General features: G+C 32.4%; 1 protein-coding gene across 1 annotated transcript in view; it reads right to left on the bottom strand.

Annotated features, from left to right (window-relative positions):
• Nucleotides 1–19,926, bottom strand: part of LOC145836427 (uncharacterized) — a 115,695-nt gene that overhangs the window by 10,919 nt on the left and 84,850 nt on the right. The window contains exons 156-200 of the mRNA XM_082944228.1: nucleotides 19,682–19,855; nucleotides 19,157–19,324; nucleotides 18,693–18,860; nucleotides 18,309–18,469; nucleotides 17,824–17,944; nucleotides 17,473–17,624; nucleotides 17,171–17,271; nucleotides 16,698–16,873; nucleotides 16,129–16,533; nucleotides 15,811–15,987; nucleotides 15,258–15,425; nucleotides 14,856–15,023; nucleotides 14,577–14,737; nucleotides 14,152–14,272; nucleotides 13,627–13,778; nucleotides 13,336–13,436; nucleotides 12,785–12,960; nucleotides 12,250–12,467; nucleotides 11,809–11,992; nucleotides 11,392–11,565; nucleotides 10,967–11,134; nucleotides 10,570–10,737; nucleotides 10,182–10,342; nucleotides 9,850–9,970; nucleotides 9,438–9,589; nucleotides 9,088–9,188; nucleotides 8,755–8,930; nucleotides 7,953–8,198; nucleotides 7,611–7,772; nucleotides 7,271–7,444; nucleotides 6,872–7,039; nucleotides 6,307–6,474; nucleotides 5,762–5,928; nucleotides 5,542–5,662; nucleotides 5,042–5,294; nucleotides 4,339–4,763; nucleotides 3,884–4,045; nucleotides 3,297–3,644; nucleotides 2,855–3,022; nucleotides 2,355–2,515; nucleotides 2,060–2,180; nucleotides 1,536–1,710; nucleotides 1,066–1,201; nucleotides 677–833; nucleotides 263–388 (exon numbers count right to left, since the gene is read on the bottom strand). Coding sequence (XP_082800354.1) covers nucleotides 263–388; nucleotides 677–833; nucleotides 1,066–1,201; nucleotides 1,536–1,710; nucleotides 2,060–2,180; nucleotides 2,355–2,515; nucleotides 2,855–3,022; nucleotides 3,297–3,644; nucleotides 3,884–4,045; nucleotides 4,339–4,763; nucleotides 5,042–5,294; nucleotides 5,542–5,662; nucleotides 5,762–5,928; nucleotides 6,307–6,474; nucleotides 6,872–7,039; nucleotides 7,271–7,444; nucleotides 7,611–7,772; nucleotides 7,953–8,198; nucleotides 8,755–8,930; nucleotides 9,088–9,188; nucleotides 9,438–9,589; nucleotides 9,850–9,970; nucleotides 10,182–10,342; nucleotides 10,570–10,737; nucleotides 10,967–11,134; nucleotides 11,392–11,565; nucleotides 11,809–11,992; nucleotides 12,250–12,467; nucleotides 12,785–12,960; nucleotides 13,336–13,436; nucleotides 13,627–13,778; nucleotides 14,152–14,272; nucleotides 14,577–14,737; nucleotides 14,856–15,023; nucleotides 15,258–15,425; nucleotides 15,811–15,987; nucleotides 16,129–16,533; nucleotides 16,698–16,873; nucleotides 17,171–17,271; nucleotides 17,473–17,624; nucleotides 17,824–17,944; nucleotides 18,309–18,469; nucleotides 18,693–18,860; nucleotides 19,157–19,324; nucleotides 19,682–19,855 — 7,911 coding nt within the window. The remainder of the gene's footprint in view (nucleotides 1–262; nucleotides 389–676; nucleotides 834–1,065; nucleotides 1,202–1,535; nucleotides 1,711–2,059; nucleotides 2,181–2,354; nucleotides 2,516–2,854; nucleotides 3,023–3,296; nucleotides 3,645–3,883; nucleotides 4,046–4,338; nucleotides 4,764–5,041; nucleotides 5,295–5,541; nucleotides 5,663–5,761; nucleotides 5,929–6,306; nucleotides 6,475–6,871; nucleotides 7,040–7,270; nucleotides 7,445–7,610; nucleotides 7,773–7,952; nucleotides 8,199–8,754; nucleotides 8,931–9,087; nucleotides 9,189–9,437; nucleotides 9,590–9,849; nucleotides 9,971–10,181; nucleotides 10,343–10,569; nucleotides 10,738–10,966; nucleotides 11,135–11,391; nucleotides 11,566–11,808; nucleotides 11,993–12,249; nucleotides 12,468–12,784; nucleotides 12,961–13,335; nucleotides 13,437–13,626; nucleotides 13,779–14,151; nucleotides 14,273–14,576; nucleotides 14,738–14,855; nucleotides 15,024–15,257; nucleotides 15,426–15,810; nucleotides 15,988–16,128; nucleotides 16,534–16,697; nucleotides 16,874–17,170; nucleotides 17,272–17,472; nucleotides 17,625–17,823; nucleotides 17,945–18,308; nucleotides 18,470–18,692; nucleotides 18,861–19,156; nucleotides 19,325–19,681; nucleotides 19,856–19,926) is intronic.

The raw sequence follows: 19,926 nt of genomic DNA, 5'->3' as shown, positions 1-19,926 counted from the left end.
GTGCTTTGTTTTAGATATTTAGTTTATATAGATGTATATAATTTAGGTTCTAAATTGAACACAAATAGTTCTCAACTTGTTTGAATTTAAGGAGACAAACTTTATTTATTACTAACATTTTATACTATCTTTTATTTAGTTTATACATAATTATATTCAACTAATTTTTTTTGCACAGTGTAACAAAACTTTTTTTGGACTTTAAACATAAAGTATTTTATCCTTTCGGTATATTTTTATCAAACATTAAACTATGTTTAACCTTTAGTCCTGGCAATAATTTTATATCCTTCCACGGGACCTCCCTCTTCCGGCTGCTCCCAATTAACCGTCATTTCTCCTGGAACTTCCGTGCTCACTATCGGCTTCTTCACTCGTCCTGGGTATCCTGTGATAATATGTTGTTGTTTGAATAACTTGTTTTTAGTTGTCAACTGTGTAAAGTAAGGTTTGTTGTAAGTTACAAAAAAAAAGCTTTTTAATTAAAAATAAATTCTACAAAGTGTTTTTTTACACCGAAATATGTAACTCTTAATAACATAAAAAATAACTCATAAACTTTATGATTTTACGACGAGTTTTCAAATTCTCATAAATAATGACAAAAAAGACTATGAGCTAAATGATGTAAAACTTAAAGTTATTTTCCGTAGCAAAAATGAAATAAAAATCTTACCACAATCATTGATGACATGTAACTCGGCATTAACCAAGGGGCTTTCCCTTTCAACCATTTCTTCTGTCTCTTCCTTCTTCGCCTTTCTCCTCACTATCAGGTGGTAGATTGAGGAAGAGTGCTTCATTCGTTGAGGGAGTGGGAATTCGATGATTACCTGAAAGTATTTCGATAAGTTAGTACAGGTAGTAGTTTTATAAATATTTTCATTGTACTGGTGTTTTCTAAAACTGTAATAATCCTTGTTGTAAAAAAAAAAGAATATAACCTCCATGAGGTTTTATACAATTTTAGTAAACTTACTATGAGCGAAATACTTCTTATTATGGTTACATAGACATTTATAGTTTTGAATTAAATTTAGCTAAATAGTAGTATGTTATGCTGACCTGATCAGATTTCTCAGGAAACTCAATAACCCCCTTTGTGACGTGGGTAACTTTCTTGGTACCAAGCATTCCTGAAGTTTTTGTGAAAGTCTGTTGTTGCTGCTCATCATCACTACTCGACATTATCGACAATGTACTGTGGAATTTGGTTTATTAGACATTTATTTATGTTTTAACTGAAAACTATAGCAGTTTTCTGTTATGTTTATATAAACTTAAGGTTTTCACTATATGTAATATTTTTTTACAGCAATTTCTAAAACAACCTATAAACTACCGTATTAATTAATACATAGTAAGATTTTTCATAAACACAAAGAAAACTTAAAAATACTTAATAAGGCTTAATAAAAATGAGTAAAATATAGTACAGTTTAAAGTCAGCTTTCAAAGGATTTCAAAGTCGAAGTATGATTTATGCTTAATTTTTCAAAAACACTTGTATTTGACTGCACTAATTTTTTTTCTACCTAGAGGCAGAGCTAAGCATGGATCCAGTTGATTTTGTTGAGGATTTCTTCACTTGCTTGACAATGTTCCATATGACCGTCTCTCTGAAAGTGCTCCTGTTCCTGGTCAGTTTGAAGTTTGCCTTCTTTTCGCTTGCCTTGACTCTCTGCAGAGCTTGGTATGAAATTGCTAGATCTGTAATAGATTGTTATACTTTCTGTATAATACGGTCTACAGTTTTAAGACTAAAGTTTTACAAACATAAACAAGAATATTTAGTTATTACCTGTTAAATAAAAAAAAAACAAAAACATACATTAAGAGTGTAAAAATATTTATTTGCTTATCTATATCTCTATAGTTGTAATTTGAAAGACTACTATGAATAACAGCAACTAGTCTATAAAGTAGAAAATTGGGAAGTATTAAGTTATCTTAACTGTGCAAGACTAATGAATGCATATTTAGAATTTATAAATGTGTAAGATATTAAATTAATCTATAATATAATTCAAAGAGCTGTTAATATTTTTTTTATACAAACCTGGTTGAGTTTGTACATTTATTGTTTTGCTTGCTTCACCAACTCCGGCCTGATTGCATGCTCTCACATTTACTGAATACTGAGTGTTTGCTTCCAAGTCTTCCAAAATCGCTTCTTGCACCTAATAGTTTTTAAAAGATAAAAAAAATATTTTTTTGTTGAGATTATTAAAAAATAGTTTCTTTGACTACTTTTTTTACCAAAAATAAGTTTCTAAGTGCGTATAAAATTTTATTTTTATAATCTTCTAATAATTTTTTTTGTGAAAATATTAGTGTTTACAAAGCAATCTTACATTTTGCGGTATTTCCATTGTTTTAACTTTATTAGGCGCCTTCCAGTAGCTGACCCTGTAACTTTCGACTCCTCCTCCTGACTTGGGTGCCGTCCAAGTTGACCTGATTGTGGTCGGAGCAGTCAGTTTCGCTTCAAATTTGCTCACTTCTTTCGGTGGCACTGTGTTAAATTTAAATAGTTAGGAATGTTTTAGTTTTGGTAATTATCTTTACGTTAAAAGAAACAATTAGTTGAAAAATACTTTAAAGTAATTTTATTAACAACTTTTTTTAAATACTAAAAGCTTAGAACTATCTTAAGAGCTACTTTGATCAACTGCTAAAAAACTTAAAGTTAAATAACATTTACGGAAAGTGAGTAAGTCTTACAGAACTATTTAACAGCAACCACCTAACAATCTACAGTTCATGTACGTATTGAATATAAAGAAACAATTTTTAAATTAAATTTATTATATTTAGTATATTTGAACCCTATAGACTCTTTCGAGCAACTTACTGGCTTTGTTGACGATGTTAACTTTACAATTCGTCTTGTCTCCCATCTGATCTCTTCCCACAACTTTAACAAGTTTCACCACGAAGTGCCTGGATGTTCCCGATGGATCGTTGACGAGTGGGATCTTGATGCTCGCTTCCGACTCTCCCGCCTTCATCTTGATTGTGCCTGAATCAAATGTTTAAAAAGTTTTACTAGTTAGTGGTTAAACTGCTAGAACAATTTTTTTTTCGTTGCTTCAAGTTTGTTGAAGTTTATCGAGACATAGTAAACAAAATTATGCACAGTTTATAAACTTATATTTTTCTTAAGAAAAAAAAAGATTAATGAAATTAGTATAATTAATTAATGTAACTAAAAATTAATAACTGAGTTTTTAATTTCAAGCTAGTTTCTATTAAAAAAAAAAGCTATTTAAAATGAGCATCACTTATTTTCTAACCTTTGTTAGCTCTGTAATGCTTGTTGAACACAGCGTCCTTATCAACCGCCACCCACTGAACCTCTGCAGCGAACGAGCTAGCAATCTTCCTCAGCACTCTCACGTTGGCCTCGACGTTCTCCACCGTCGGGCAGCTGATCTCGTCGGCGAACATCTCAACCACTCCCTCTCCCACGTCGTGCGTGACGTCAATGCCGCATGACGTCACCTTGCCCAGTTTGAACTGGTCGCGCGGGAACGGCTCGTTGATGACCAAGTTGATTTCCTCGTGCTGGTTTGGCAAGGCCGTTCTTGGTAGTGGGACGTCGACCGTGGCCTGGTCCTTACCGTCGTCGATGACGAGTGTGCCTGTTAGCGGAAAGTATTTCTTATTGAACAGAGAGCTTGTAGTTTTAAAGTATTGTGTTTTTACTGATAGCTTATTGCCTTTTTATGTTCGAATCTATGTTAACTATAAAATACATTAGTTGCCTGTATAAGGATTTTTTTCATTAATTGTTTTTTCATTTTAAAGTTGTCTCAAAAAATGTTGCAACAAAAGTTACTGTTTAGTTTAGAAAATAAAATTCACTACAACAAATATTAACCATTCAGGTTGGTGTATACAGAGTCATTAGACTTGGTAATTATTTTCCACGGCACGGAGCAAGTTCCAATTGTTCTTGTGGTTCTTGTTACTTTCACCTGAACTTTTCCGTCTGATTGACGAACTTCATCTTTGATTGGCACCAACTCGACTATTCCCGGTGCTACAAATAAAACAAATATGCATTCATAAATTTGTATTTGAATAGAACAGAATGTATACTACACTTAATATAAGTACTAAAACTAAATCAGTATTTTAGTTAAAAATATGAAAGTAGTTTTAAAGTGACTTTTATTTGAATTTGTACAGAAATTTTAATTTAATTTTATTTTAATCAACCACATAAAACTTTTCTTGTAACTATTTTATAATGAGACGATCATTTTTAAACAAATCAACTATTCCTTAAAGTTTTCAGCAATCAAAAAAAAAAAAACTAAAACAAAAACCAACCAATGTTATTGTTGATGGTGATGTCGCACCTGCTCAACTTGTCATCCAACACTGCGTTCGCCGACTTCGGCTTGCCCAGCACCACCGCCAGCTTGTCGACCACCGCGTTCCTCGGCAGCTTGTGCACGTCTATCTCGATGTGCGAGTCCTTCTCGCCGTCCTCAAACGTCTCAACGCCGTTGAGTTTCTGGTAGGGGGAATCCTGAGTGTGGCTCGTCACGCTCCACGGAACTTGGACCTTGCCCTTGCGCGGTTCGCTTCTGAGCACCTTTAGCACGATCTTGTCCTTCGACGATTGGTCGAACTTGATACTTGTTTCTTTGAAGGATATTAGTCCTGGCTTGATGTCGTTTTGAATGGTCACGTGACACGTCGAGTTGTCGGTTGACAGGAGAGCGCTTCCAGTGGGCTGACCCAGCTTGATGCTGTGAAATATGATGCGATTTTATTAAGTTTGTTATGCTTTACTTTCAGTTTAATTGTTAATAAAGGAATAAATACTTCACACTTATCAAAATGAAACGGCTTTAATAAACCAAACTAAAATTAGTATGCCCAAAACTGATAATCAAAATTTCAAAAATAAGTTATAGTTCGTCACATAATTCTTTATTACTTAAAAAGGCCGAAGAAAAATATTCTAAAGAAAGTATGATCTTCAATATAAACTAAGGTAAAATGAAAAATTATAAAAAATTTAAACATGAATCCGTCGCTAGTTGTCGCTCTCGGTTCTTCCATAAGCTCGATCTCAATGTGACTTTCTCCCTCGCCGTCCTTGAACGTCTCCAGACCGTGAAGGTCCTTGTAGGGAGAAGTGGCGTCGGGGCACGTAATGCTCCAAGGCACGACGACGCGACCCCTAGTGAGCACTTCCCTCAACACTTTCACCTTGATCTTGCCGTCGCTCTGCTTGCACGCTGCAGATTTCAGTGCAACAGATATCACTCCAAGTTCTGTTGGTAAGAAAGTATTTTTTATTACTGTTTTATTATTGTCAATAGCATATTTAGATGTATGTTTTTATAGTTTTTTTTAATATATTAATTTTGAAACAGACTAGTTTTAATTCCATTTTTTGCATAAAAATATTTAAAAAAAAATGTTTTTAAATTTTGAACAAAATAAGTATAGATAATTATCCAAAATTCTCAATTAAAGCATCTCAAGTTAAAAAAAGTAAAAACATATATTTTTAAAAACCTGGCGGGGTTTCAACATCAATTGTTTCTGATGGAATGGACTCTCCAGCATCATTGGTCGCACGAACATTGAAGTGATAAGATGTGTTGGGCTCCAATCCTTCCAAACTTGCTTGTTCCGCCTGCATTGTTTATAAGAACGTAAACACAGGCTTGTGATTTTTTATACAAAATATGTTATAACAGTAATAAAATAGATAGTTTATAAAACATGTTCAAACCTCGGGAGGAATGATGATTGTTTCAACTTCGCTCCTCGACGACTCCTTCCAGTAGCTAATGACGTAACCGGTGACGGGTATGACGTCATCCGCGGCGTTCCACGTCACCATGACGCTTCTCTCGTTCAGCACGCTCACAAACAAATCGCTTACAGCCGATGGTGGTACTGTGGTGAAGTTAATTATATTGATTTATAATTAAAAAAATACTACTTGAAAAAATGCTAACTAGGATATATTGCTTTACATCTGTAACTGTATTCATTAACAAACTATATTAAAACATAAACAAAAATGTGTCTTGATTAAGAAAATTAATAGAATATTTTTAAAATTCAAATTTCCAAAACTCTAAGCCGAAAAAATATGTTGAAACTTTGATGTTTAGTTAGAAAGTAATAGTGTGTCTACTTTGCATAACATACATAGCTGTTGAAGAAATACTAATACATAAAAAGTTGTATTTTATTTTTTACAAACAAAATACTATTATAGTTTTAGGTTTATTTTTTATAAACAGTCATGTAAAAAAAATATCATCTAACCTGCTTCATTGCTGACTACCACCTTGCATTTAGTCTTTTCTCCTTTCTGGTCTCTTCCTTCCACACTGTCGATTGTGACGTAAAAATCACGTGATTGGGCAGACGGGTCGTTCAGCAATGGAATTGTAATTCTCCTTTCCTTCTCACCAGGCTTGAACTTGACAACACCTTTTTGCATACAAATTTGATCACATTAGTACTTAGTATTCAAACTTAAAATCAAAAAATAATCTATGAATACGTTATAGGTAAAAATAAGAATCAATTAAATGCTTAAATTAATTAATAAAAAAAATTATCATACAAAAAATAACTTATAACTTTTTTTTATTTCTATTAATTTTTTAAATCTCTTTTTTTATAAAATGTATAAGAAGCAAAAATTTATGATAACCTTTTAGATTAAAAGTATAATTAAAAGTTTTTATTTATTTACAGTTTGCAATAAATAGATAAACATTTAAACAGTTATCTTTAAGTAGGCTAAGTACTTTATGTAGTATATAAGCTTTTAAACTTAACAACTACCAGCTCTATTATTTCTAACACTTTCACACTTTCTAACCTTGATTGAGAGTGTAATGAGTTTTGTACAATGCGCTTCCATTCTGAGCCGACCAACTAACAGTAGCTGCAAACTCGTCAGCTATTTTCCTCAACAAAGTCACGTTAGCTTCGCCATCTCTGCTGCTTCCATTCACTTCGTTGCTCTTCATCTCGATCACTCCCTCGCCTATGAAGTTAAGGATAAAAAGTTTATTTATACAAGCATTGCCGAGACTGTTTCTTTTTAACTAACTTTAATAAGTAAAAAGAGCAATATGTTTTTAAAAACTTTAATAAACAAAATTGATAAAGTTAAAAGAGAAAATAATGTTTTAAAATACTATTAAATATTTAATTGAAAAAAATAATCACCAATCATTCCTATATTTACTACGTCACAAAAATTTTGAACACATACCGAGGTCGTTTCTGACGGTGATGGTAGATATGCATTCATCAGCAAGGACTGCTGGAGCTCCTTGTGGATGGTCCATGATGACCACAATTGTCTCGTGCTGGTCTGGAAGCGGTAATTGCGGCAGGGCAACAGTGACAATTCCCTCGTCATTACCGTCCTTCATTATCGTTTCTCCTGTGTTGTTTTCAGAATTTCATTTTGTTTTTTAGTTAACTTGAGTACAATTTTTTTAAGTATAAGTGTACAACTTGTGATTACATAGCTTATTCAAGCTTTAAAGGTAAAACAGATACTAAAAATAAAAATAAAAACAAATTGAGTTCTTGAAATAATTTCAAACCTCTCATTCCAACGTACACGGAGTCGGGACTCTGTGGAACAATCTTCCACGGAAGGATAATTTCTCCTCTCATCTGCTCTTCTCTCCTCACTACCAGCTGCACTCTTCCCTCGCTCTGGTTCACTTCTCTCGTTGTTTCAGTGAACGACAGTTTGGCGTTTGCTGTAAAAAAGCTTTATTATATAAGATTTTCTTAAGATTTAATGATCAACAGTTGTACACTAAAAAAAATACCCGATAGTACAATCAGACTAATACAAAACCAAAACATTTTTTTTTTTACAATTTTATATTATGAAATTTATAATAAGAAAAGGTTATTTAAAGTAATTAAGTACGAACCAATGTTATTTTTAACAACGACGGAGCATTTCTCCCCGTCATCGACTTGCACCACATCACTTGAAGGATTACTAAGCACAACTTCGAAAAGATCCTGCTTGCAGTCGCGTGGTAACTGAGGAATCTTCACTTCTATGTGCGAGCTCTTTTCTCCATCCTCAAACGTCTCAATGCCGCTGAGGTTGGCGTATGGAGAATCTGCTTGGTCGTCGCCGACTATTGTTTTCCACGGGATTTTCACCTTACCTATAATATGTTCTTTGTTGTGTTTCAAGTGGCTTTTGAAAGTTTGAGCGCGCTTTGAAATTTCGCAACTTTCATTAAGTTGGGAAAAGAAAATGTAACTGTGTGTAGAATTTTTATATGTATGAAACAGTTGTGGTTTTTATTAAACTAAAACAAATTGCTATGAAGCTACAATTACAAACAATAATATTTCTTATAACAATTAAAAAGATAAAAAACGCTAAGTAAAGAAAAAGTAGTTGTATAAAAGTTTAAATCTTAAACAAATTTCAAATAACTTGTTTTAATAGAGTAAATATTTTTACTTTATTTTTATACTTTACATTAAATCATTATAATTTTTAATACCGACTTGAAACATTAGTTCAATATCGCATAAGACTTTATGCTTAAGGTCTGTGACACATGTGTTAAACAACTTAAAAGTTTAGTATTAAGTTTAAAATAGTTTAGTTTTATTATAGTTTTACAATACTAAAATGGTTTATCTGGCAGAACTAAAAAATAACAACCTTAAATTTTTAGCAAAGTTCTAATTGTTAAGTAGTAAATATACCTTCGGTGTAGAAGCTTCTCTTTATCGGAATGCTGATCTCACCGTCCGTCTGCACAACTTTCACCACGTTCTTGTCAAACTCAACTTTTCCGCACATGACGTCATGACTTACTGTCACGTGACATTCCGTGACGTCATTCAGCGTCGAACCGCCCGACGGTTGACCGAGAGTGACGCTGTTTGTTTTTCAATAAAATAAAACTGTATTTTTAGTCAGAAAATAAACTAAGTTATTACTTTGGTGAAAAATTTCAAACACTATTTTCGTAATTTTTATTTAATTATTTAGTTGTAAATATAAATGTTTAGTTTGATTGCTAAGCATCTACTAACATAAAGTTTTCTTTCTCGCTCTTTTGTGGCGATCTTGGCAAGTCAATGTTGATGTGACTTTCTTTTTCACCGTCTTTGAATGTCTCATGACCGTGCATATCCTGTTTAGTTTTTATATAATTTATATTCTATTAACTATATTAAACTTATAATTTTAGTAGTGTTTTCTAAAGCTTTTCTAAAGAAAGTAAAGTTCTAAAAACCGAATACGTATAAAAAGACAGTTAGGTACTTCGTCGCAAATAATAAAAAAAATATTGACTTTTTTAGTTGGTTTTTATGCTTCACTGATAAATAAGTATTCTTAAAAACTTTATAACTCTCTTACTTATGTAGACAACTTAATTTACCTTATAAACAGAGCTATCAACATCAGACTTGATCGCCCAGGGTACAACAATTCTTCCGTTAGATCCACATCTTCTTACTAATTTCAACACAAGTTTCTTTTCAGTCTGTTTTACTTGCACTTTCTCCTTAGCGAATCCAATTGTACCCGGAACTGTGTTGAATATCAAGTTGTAGGTTTTTCTAATAGGCACATTAAAATACAAGTTCATTAAATTTTAAGGACAATTTGTAAATAATAATACTGCTTATATTTTGATCGCTTCACTTTCCTTATTTTTTGAAAATTTTTTAAACTATAACTTTTGTATTGTCTATAGACTTAACAAAAAAAAAATTATTAACAAAAAACTCAATTTGAGTTATTCCTTCATGACAGCAAACTTCAAGACTTAATACTTGTATTAAACTTACCAGCTGGTGTTTCGATAGTGATCTTTTTAGAAGCGGGACCGTCTCCAACCTCGTTGTAAGGTTGGACCATTATCTGGTATTGGGCGAGTGGTACCAAGTCCTGGATAACCACTTGGTCGACCTGTATTATAAGAACAGTCCAAATTACTATTAAGTGTTATAAGATACAAAAAAGGTTATTAAAGGTTGTACGATAACTATGTTTATATTTCAGCGATTCTTTACCATTCTATTATAGTTGTTCCCAAAAATATTTAGATCATATAAATCGTGTTTTTTTATTATCGTTCATATCCAAAAGAAAATATTTCCAAGCAAATATTCAAACTGACATCACTTGACACGTTGATAGTCTGCGCCTTATTTGAGCTGTCCCACACAGTGACCTTGTACCCGTCGGTTGGTCCTCCCTTCACAGTGTCCTCCCATTTCACGATGATCGTCCTTGCGTCCGTCAGTTCCGCCTCCACGTTCGTGATTGAACTTGGTAGCACTGTGGAAGACAAATTGTGTGTATTATTAAACCTAATTTACTAAAAAAATCATTATAAATTTAAAAGAGCTTTTTACATATGATTAAAGTTATAGAAGAAAAGTTTAAACTTAGTTCAGATACTTATCAAACTAAACTTTTTTTTTAATGTTTAAAGTATTTTATGCTCTACGTATAACACATTGATGTTAAGGCTTTTCTTTTTTATATAAAATTTCAAAACTCACTGGCTTGGTTGGCAACGATTATCTTCGATGTGGATTTGTCTCCGACACGGTCTCTTCCCCTAACTTCATCAATTGTAACTGAAAAACTCCTCTTTCCTCCGCTCGGATCGTTCAATAGAGGAATTGAAATATCAGCTGTCGTCTCACCCGACTTGAACCGGATTGTTCCTGTTGAGAATTCATAAGTTTAATAATTATTAACTTTTTATTGATTTTAAGTTTAAGCCGGTGAGGTAGTATATATAAGTTGTTCTTCTTATCAACGATACTAAGAACAAAATAAAACTTTTAACTTGAACATAAAATCTTGTTTTTTGATATTTCTTAATTGCTGTGACCTAAAAACAAAACCAAGCTTTATATGCATCGATACTTTAAAATAAATTCCTACACAAACCTGAACTAAGGTCGTAATGTTCGCCGAACAGCGCATCACCGTCTTTAGCCGACCAATTGACTTCAGCCGGGAAAGCGCCTCCCATTCTCCTCACCATTCTCACTGTGACGTCACCGTCGTCTGATGACGCTGTTATTTTCGATGATGCCATTTCAACTACTCCCTCGCCTGTGAGTTGTGGTTGATAAATATTTTAAAATGTTTAAACTTTTGGTATTTTAGTATTGGAATGTTGCGTTAATAGACAGTTCAGTTTTTTTAACAATTGTCAAAAAATTTAAGTCTTAGAAAGACTTATTCAAAACTAAATACAATTAAATTTAATGAGGATAAAGAATTAATACTTAAGTTTAAAGACAGCAAACAAAACCATTAAATTTAATTAGTGTAATTAATGTTTTATAAATGTTTCAATATAAGTCTACCGTTGTTATGATTGACAGTAACATTGCAGCTTCCGACACTTCCAATCTTAGCAACTCCGCTGGTAGGATTCTCAAGAGCAACCACAATAACTTCCTTCTCGTTTGATAGTGGCACCTGAGGCAACTCTACTATGATGAGTCCTTCGCTTTGACCGTTCTTCAGTATCAGTTCACCTGAATAACAATAAATTTTATTAATTGTTATACACAGATTCTATGTAAAATTTTAAATAGTTTAAACTAAAACAAACCAAATTTGATAACATAGTAAGTGTAAATACATGTACGTGTAATATAAAAAAAATATATAACCAAAGAAAAGTATTCTTTAAAGGTAATTAACACTTTTAAAGAACTTACAATGTTTGATCGAACTTAACTTAGTTTTGCTAATCATATACAAACATTCTTACTAACCTGAAATGTTCATGTAAACGGAATCGTTGCTCTTGGGCACCACTTTCCACGGCACCGTTACATCTCCCTTCTTCTGCTTGCTTCTCTTTACCTCCAGCTTCAGTCTTCCTTCTCCTTGTTGGACCTCCACTTCGCTCTTCTTCATCGCGACCACCGCAGGTATCACGTCGTTGTCAACAATTACCTTTTAAATTTACTTGTTTCATGTTCAGTATTTTGTATTATAGTTACTTTATGTAATCTTCTGCACGGTTTAAAATTACCTCTATTGTGTTGTTTATTAAACCTTTTTTCCACTAACGTATGCTTTTGTAATTTAAAAAGTGAATTTGTGAAAATTACAAAAGTTCTTAAAGCGAAAACCTAATCTGCATTTATTTTCGTTCATACTTTTTATAGTTATGGATCTTATTATTCAATATGACTGATTAATTATCAAACCTGTATCTGGTTATTCTCATCAACGACGGATGTATGAGGTTGCGGTTGATCGAGAACAACTTGGAACTTGTCCTTGTTGACATCACGAGGTTCCTGGCTGATTGGTATCTCGATTGTAGACGTCTTGTCTCCTTCTTCGAACGTCTCCACTCCTTTCAAGTTGTTGAACGGGGATGTCTCGTCCGACGTCACTGTCTTCCATCCCACCTTCACCTTGTCTGTTAAGTGATAAAAAGTTTTGTGTTTACTAATATTCTTTTAAATTTGAAGACTTGTTGACCAATTTTTGTTATCAATGTTTATACAGCGTAATACGTACAGAGTTTTTAGTGTGAAATCTTAATTATTTTTTATGATTTAAAAATTTATTTTATTTAGTTGATAATACTAAAATATTTACATTAAACTAATCTTATTTCTGTTAATCTTCATTTTATATATTAAATGTATAAAACAAGCGATAAAGTTGTAACAAAAGCAGTTGTATTTTAAATGTAATTCAAATAGTAGTTAAAGAGTTTTTTATATTAAATACCTTTAGTAAACTGGGTTCTCTTCAGCTTGATGTTGATGTTCTTGGATGATTGGTAGACATTCAACTGGTTTCTATCGAAATCGATTTTGCCCGCGAGAATGTCGTTGCTAACAGTAACCTTGCATTCCACTTCCTCACCCAAACTCGCGCCCCCTGATGGTTCGCCCAGTGTGATGCTGTTTTGAAAGTAAATGAAATTATTTAAATTTTGAAAGTAAATACTTCAAAAATTTAAATTTTTTCACATAATTAATTAAGAAAGATGAAAGTTTAATTGCGTTTGCACTTATTATGATGTAATTTTTTGATCTTTATTGTTCAAAATTTTACGTTTCTTCAAAAAAGATTTCGTGGTCTTAAAAATTAAAAAAAAACTTAGTATAACTTTTTCGGTAAAGTATTACTGCAGTTTATATTACAATAAGTAATAAAAAAAATACTGTATAAAAGTTAAAAAGTTATTTCTATACATTATGTTTTAGAATTATTATAAGTTATTTGAATTAAAGACTAAATTTATTTTTAAGTTCTTTTGTGAAGTTCAAACTTACATAAACTCGTCTTGTTTTGTGCTTTGTGGTAGTTTAGGTAGTCCAAACTCAATGTGACTTTCCATTTCTCCATCCTTAAAGTGCTCGTGTCCGCGCAAGTCCTTTGAATAAAGTAAATAATGAGTTTAAAGAAATATATATTAAAATTGTTATACGTTTATTGTAAAAACTTGTTGGTTATGTCTAAAAAATACCTTACTTAATACTATACTTATTATAAAATTTTTATTTAGAATTAATAATGATTATATAATTATAAAATGTTAACTGCTTTAAAAAACAACAACGTACTTGGTAAGGAGAATTCTCATTTTCAGACTTGACACTCCAAGGCACCACTATCCTTCCATTGCTACCGTCCTTTCTCCTAAGTTTTAACACAAACTTCTTCTTAGTCTGGTTTATGAAGATCTCCTTCTTGGTTACATGCACTACTCCCGGTACTGTATTGACAAAGTTAATATTTAAATGAAAGTACAACGTTTTCATTAAAGTACAGTATACTTTTACCTTTAATTTATGTAGCACTAAAGCTGACTACTATATTGCTAAAGCTAATAAAGTTAAAGATATGTACTAGCTAGACAAACAAATATGTCTGTAAAAAAATTTATTTTTGTAAATCGTTTTAAATAATAATCTATGAATTAAATATTTTAATTTCTACCAGATTTTGGTGGTAAGAAAATAACAACCTTTTCAAGTATAATAAAATAAGAAATCCTTTTAGAAAAGTTAAAATCAAGTTTTTAATGTTAACGTTTTAAATGTAATCTCTTTAATAACAATATTGAAAACACTTTGTACATAACCGACCTGCTGGTGTTTCAAGTACAACGGGTTTCACAGATGGGCCGTCCCCTACATCGTTATAAGCTTGCACCATCACGTGGTAGCTCACTAAAGGTTCAAGATCCGTGATCTCCGCTCCGTTTACCTGTACAAGAGAATGACAACAATATAAGAATATTGGTAATACGTTTACAAATAAAAAGTTGACCAAGTACAAAAAATTCTTAGCATATTTATAATAGGAAGTAAAAAAGCCCAGTAACATCCTAAAATAATTGTCATGATAAAAAATAGATTTAAGTTTAAAAATATATACTTTTATATTACTTGTTGTAGAACTTTAAAATGTGAACATATGCAACAAAAGTATAAAAAGTTGTTTCGAATGTGTTAACAACATTGTTAATAAACAGTCAAATTACAGATAAAAAATAATAAACATAACAAACGTCTTTCGGAACTTCGTTGACGATTGGATCTTTGGAATCAGCGTAATAAATGATCTTGTACCCGTCGATTGGACCTCCCTTAGTTGGTGCCTTCCATCCCACTAATACTGAATTCACACTAGAAAGTTCTGCTTTGAAACTATCAACAGGTCCAGGTAGTACTGAAGTGAGAATGTTTATTAATTATTTTTAAAACTTTTTTATAAATAATTTTTCATAACAGATTTAAAGCACTTTTTCCTGCAACGTTTGGTAATTTTAAAACTGAAATACACTCACGAGCTCTGTTGGCAACTTTAACTTTGCACAATTTCTTGCTTCCCATCTTGTCTCTCCCTTCCACGCTCTTTAGCTGTACAGTGAAGTTCCTGGTCACTCCTGTCGGATCGTTCTTAAGTCCCACTTTGATTGCAACCTGCGATTCACCCGCCTTCATTGTTACAGTACCTGCGTTCGGAAGTTTTTTAGTTAGTCAGGTTTGTTTGATTGAATTACCTATTCAAAGCGAGTTTTTATGATGAAAATGTATGGTAATGTTAAACACTTTCAATAAATAATAATTTTATCGGAAATTTTTTAAACATCAGTAGAGTTTTAATTTTAAAGAGTAAAAGGATAATACTTTAAGATGTATAGCGCAAAACATCAAATATACAAGTTATATATAAACACTTATTTTACCTTGATTAGTAGTGTAATGTTTTCCATACAAAGCGTTGCCGTCTTGAGCGTACCACGTGATTTCAGCTGGGAACGCTCTTCCCTGCTTCCTACTAACAACAACTTCTACGTCACCGTCTTCTCCTGCGCATGTCACCTGATCCCTCAGCAGCTCCACTACTCCCTCTCCTGGTTGGGAAAAATTAATTCATTGCTTATTTCTAAAATGCAATATTTGCTGTCTTTCAAGGGAGTTTTAAGCCGTTTAAATACTTCTTAGGCTTTTATTTATAACATTTTTTCATAAGTCATTGTTAACATTGACATAAATGTTTTTGTATTTCAATTTAAAACTCCAACTTAATCGTGGTTAAAAAGTTTAGTTTAATAACTTTATTGGGAACGCTTTTTAATTTTGTTTTAGATTTTAAAACTAGTTGTTCAGAAGTTTAGTTTAAAGTAGTTAAGGTGAATGTTATGCAAGATTTTATTCAAAATTGTTAAAATCGACACTTGTTACTTACAATATAGTACAAAACTAGAACTTTTAAGTTGTTTATAACTTTTAAATCACCCTTATCGTGTTTGACATTCAAGAGGGTGCTTCTCATATTGCCCAGTTCGGCGGGAGTTTCTCCTGTCGGTTCATCCAATACCAAACTGACTGTTTCAACTTCGTTTGAAAGCGGGAACTGTGGCAATGGAACTTCGATGACCGATTTCTTCTCGTCATTATTGAACACAACTTCGCCTGATTATAAAATCATAAGTTTATTCATGAATACGCCATGTTTATAATGTTAACCAAAAGTTATCCGTTAAATTTTTTTTTATTTATTCTCTGAAGATAATTGCACAATAAAAAAAAAATTTAACAAAAACTATAACCGACCTGAAATATTGACGTAGACGGAATCGAAGCTTCGCGGAAGAACTTTCCACGGAACAACCACCCTTCCCTTCATCTGCTCCTCCCTAACGACCGTCACCCTGGCAACGCTGTCGCTCTGTACAACCGCGAGCTCGTCGTCGCAGTCGAGGGAAACCATTGCCGGTATGACGTCATTATTGATTGTGACGTTGCATGAGTGGTTGGTGCCGACGACCGCAGTGGATGTGGTTGGGTTGAGCAAGATCAAGGAGAATGTGTCCCTGACGATACCGCGCGGATCTTGCGGTATGGCAATCTCGATGGTGGATTTCTCCTCACCCTCCTCGAAAGTTTCCACTCCGCCAAGGTTGCTGAACGGTGAGTTTTCTTCTCTACATTCCGACTTCCATTCAACTTTCACCTTGTCTATTGTGAACATTTATGATTGTCATAAAAAAATATTTTTATATTTTCCAAGGTTTATTGATTTGAAAACAATATAAAAAGTTAATTGAAATTTATGTTTTACAATTTTTTTGTTAACTAGCTTAAAAAACATTAATTCACAAGTAATGGGCATAATTAAAAACCTTTAGTAAATTGAGTCCTCTTGATGGGTATTTTGATCTTCTTGGCGGTCTGATGAGACTCAACATTGTTCTTGACAAACTCGATTTTACCTGCAAGTACATCATGCGTAACGAAAACTCTGCATTCGGCAACTTCTCCCAAAGTTGATCCTCCTGAGGGCTGTCCGAGCGTGATCCTGATAGGAGTATGTGATTGACACTATGTTGAATGTTTGGAAAAAAAAAACTTTAGTTGTAAATTGTCTTTAAAGTTACTAGATTACAGTATGAAACAATGTTGTTTAACATTTAGAAGGTAATTAAAATGAATACTTCGACAAAATACAAGTCCGGTAGTTTAAAATATTAAAAAAAAAGTTTTAATTTAAATTAATTTTTAGTTTTTCAACTCGAATTTTAATTATTAGAAATATAAAACGCTATCAAATTTTAAAACAATCAGTAAGATTTTTGGAATGTAAAAAGAAACAAACATGAATGATTCTTTTGAAGTGTTTTGAGGAACATCTGGCATTTCAATTTCAATGTGACTGTCAATTTCTCCATCTTTGAATACTTCATGTCCGTTCAGATTCTGATGAATTTTGTTAAAAAATAAATAAAACAGTCACTTCATAATATTAAAGTTTTTATAAGAATAAACGCTAAAACTAACTTTAAAATAAAAATTTTTTAAGGTGTTTTAATTTTGCCATTTTTTCACATCTCTAATCTCTTTACAATTTCAACTTAAAACAACTTTTTTTTATATGAAAATATACCAGTTCATACATACATTATAAGGAGATTCTTCGTCATCGCATACGGCCGACCAAGGAACAACAACTCTTCCGTTCGATCCTTCCAATCTGACAATCTTCAGTACCAGTTTCTTGTCACTTTGAACAGCTGTGGCGCTGTCTTCCTCAAATGATACTTTTCCGGGTACTAGAAATTGAAATAAGTTAAATATGCTTTTATTCAAGGACTTTTGATTTTTCTAAACTGTTACAATATTATTTTTAATTACTCAAAACGACATCTAATGATACTTAAGAAAAAAATTTAAAACAAAACAGATCGTATTTTAATTTTTATATGAGTGGTAAACTTTAACTAGTTTGTAGTAATAAATATTTTAACTTACTGGCAGGTGTTTCAACTTCCAAAACTTTAGAAGCAGGACCGTCACCGACATCATTGAACGGAACTATCTTTATTTTGTAAACCACAAGTGGGTCCAATTCTTCAATGATGGCTTGGTTCACCTTTAGCATAAGGATACATTATCGTTGCGATAATTATTATACAACATTTTTTGATCGGTTTTAAGTTAGTGTTTAGTACAACATATTTGCATTAAACTTTTTATAAAATTTAGTTCAACTTCCAAAGATCTATGTATTGCTAAAAGAAATAAGTTAATTCTTTCTCAAAATTATTTCATTTTAGCAGAACAATAAAGGGAAAAATCCTATTCAGGAAATTAAACTGCTAAAAATTCAAGTGCTAGCCCGACCTATTTTGCAAAAAAAAAGATTGTCTCTTTAACGTAAATTTAAATACACAAAGCTTATTAAAATATTTAATAATACAAAACTGATCATTTACAAAATCAACATTCACACTAACATCTTTATCAACGGGAATGGTCATCAACGATTCGGGGGAGTCCCAGTACATGATCTTGTAACCATGCACGGGACCGCCATTAGAGGAAGCCATCCACTCGATCTTGATAGTAGAAGGTCCTCTCAGTTCAGACTCGAACTTTTCCAGTTTTCCGGGTAGTACTAAATTGTTGATAGTAATGGAAGTTTATAAATCGTTGTTAATGTTCGTGTTTTTGCATAAGCACTAATAAAACATTTGTTTTGTTATTGCTTACGAGAAAAGTACAAACAAAATAAAAAAAACACTTTAGGTATATCAGTTTACTATAAATACTCTCCTTATATTTGATTTTATTAATGTTTTAGTTTAGAGAAAAGTTCACAACCATATATATATACTAACATGCGCGATTAGCCACTTTAACTTTGCAGCTCTTCACTTGTCCCATCTTGTCTCTTCCCTCCACATCATCCAATTGCAGTGTGAAAGACCTGGTGATACCTGTAGGATCGTTCAGTAACGGGATGCTGATCACCTGGTGAGATTCTCCTGACTTGAACTTGATAACTCCTGGTTGAAAATGTGTTTTATTCATTAAAAATGTTATACATAATCAAAAAGGTTAGAAAGCTACTTATAAATTTATATTTATTAGAAGTTAGTCTTACCTAACTTACAGATTTAAATTGTTTTATGATCACAGTTACAAAACTTTATATTTTATATTTTGTTAATTACGATTACTTTACTTAAATTTGTAACGCTTTGTGGTTACAAGATAATTTTAAAATAATCATTTTACCAAGCACAATACAGTGAGTTTGTTTAACTGAAATATACATTCGAACCAAGCTATTTTCACCAACCTTCATTAAGACTGTAGTGTTTACCGAACTCAGCGTCGCCATCCTTGCACGACCAGTTGACTTCGGCGGGGAAGGAGCTTCCTGTCTTTCTCACTACCGTAATAGGGACTTCCCCATCCTCAGCTGTACACGTGACCTGATTGGACAGCAGCTCTACAACTCCCTCGCCTGGTTAAAAAATTATATGTTGTTAAATAAATAAAGTCGTGGTAAAATTCATTGGTTAAAAAAAATTGAACTAGTGTAAAGATTTTTTGTGATTTGGAATAATAATGTTTGGTTAGCTTTAATATTTACTTCATATCGTATAAAAAAATTAATGAACTTCTAAAACTGTATTCAACTTTAAGTGCTTTTAGTTTGAAAAATGTGATTAAAAATATAAGACTGACTTAATTTATCATTACTACTTAGCAATAATAAAGTAATGAACTAACTATGTATAGTTCTTATTGAAAATATTTTTCAACACTAACATATAAGAAAGTAATTTTATTATTGTTAACTCTTATAATCATACTAGACCTTTATCGTGTCTGATTTGAACGGAGCAGCTTCTGTCTTCGCTCAACTTAGCAGGAGCGCCGGAGGGATCATCGAGGACTATCTGGATAATTTCCTCGTCGTTAGATAGAGGTACCTCTGGTAACGGCATCTCGATAACCGTTTTTTCCTCCCCGTCTCTCAATACTGCTTCACCTATAAAAGACAAACATTTTTAGTGTTTTTGTTGCTGTTATCTGTAGTAGCAAAAAATAAAATAATCTATT

Source organism: Thalia democratica, chromosome 5 (assembly GCF_965202585.1).
Source record: "Thalia democratica chromosome 5, ktThaDemo2.hap1.1, whole genome shotgun sequence".
NCBI lineage: Eukaryota > Metazoa > Chordata > Thaliacea > Salpida > Salpidae > Thalia > Thalia democratica.
This window is presented reverse-complemented; position numbering and strand designations above follow the sequence as displayed.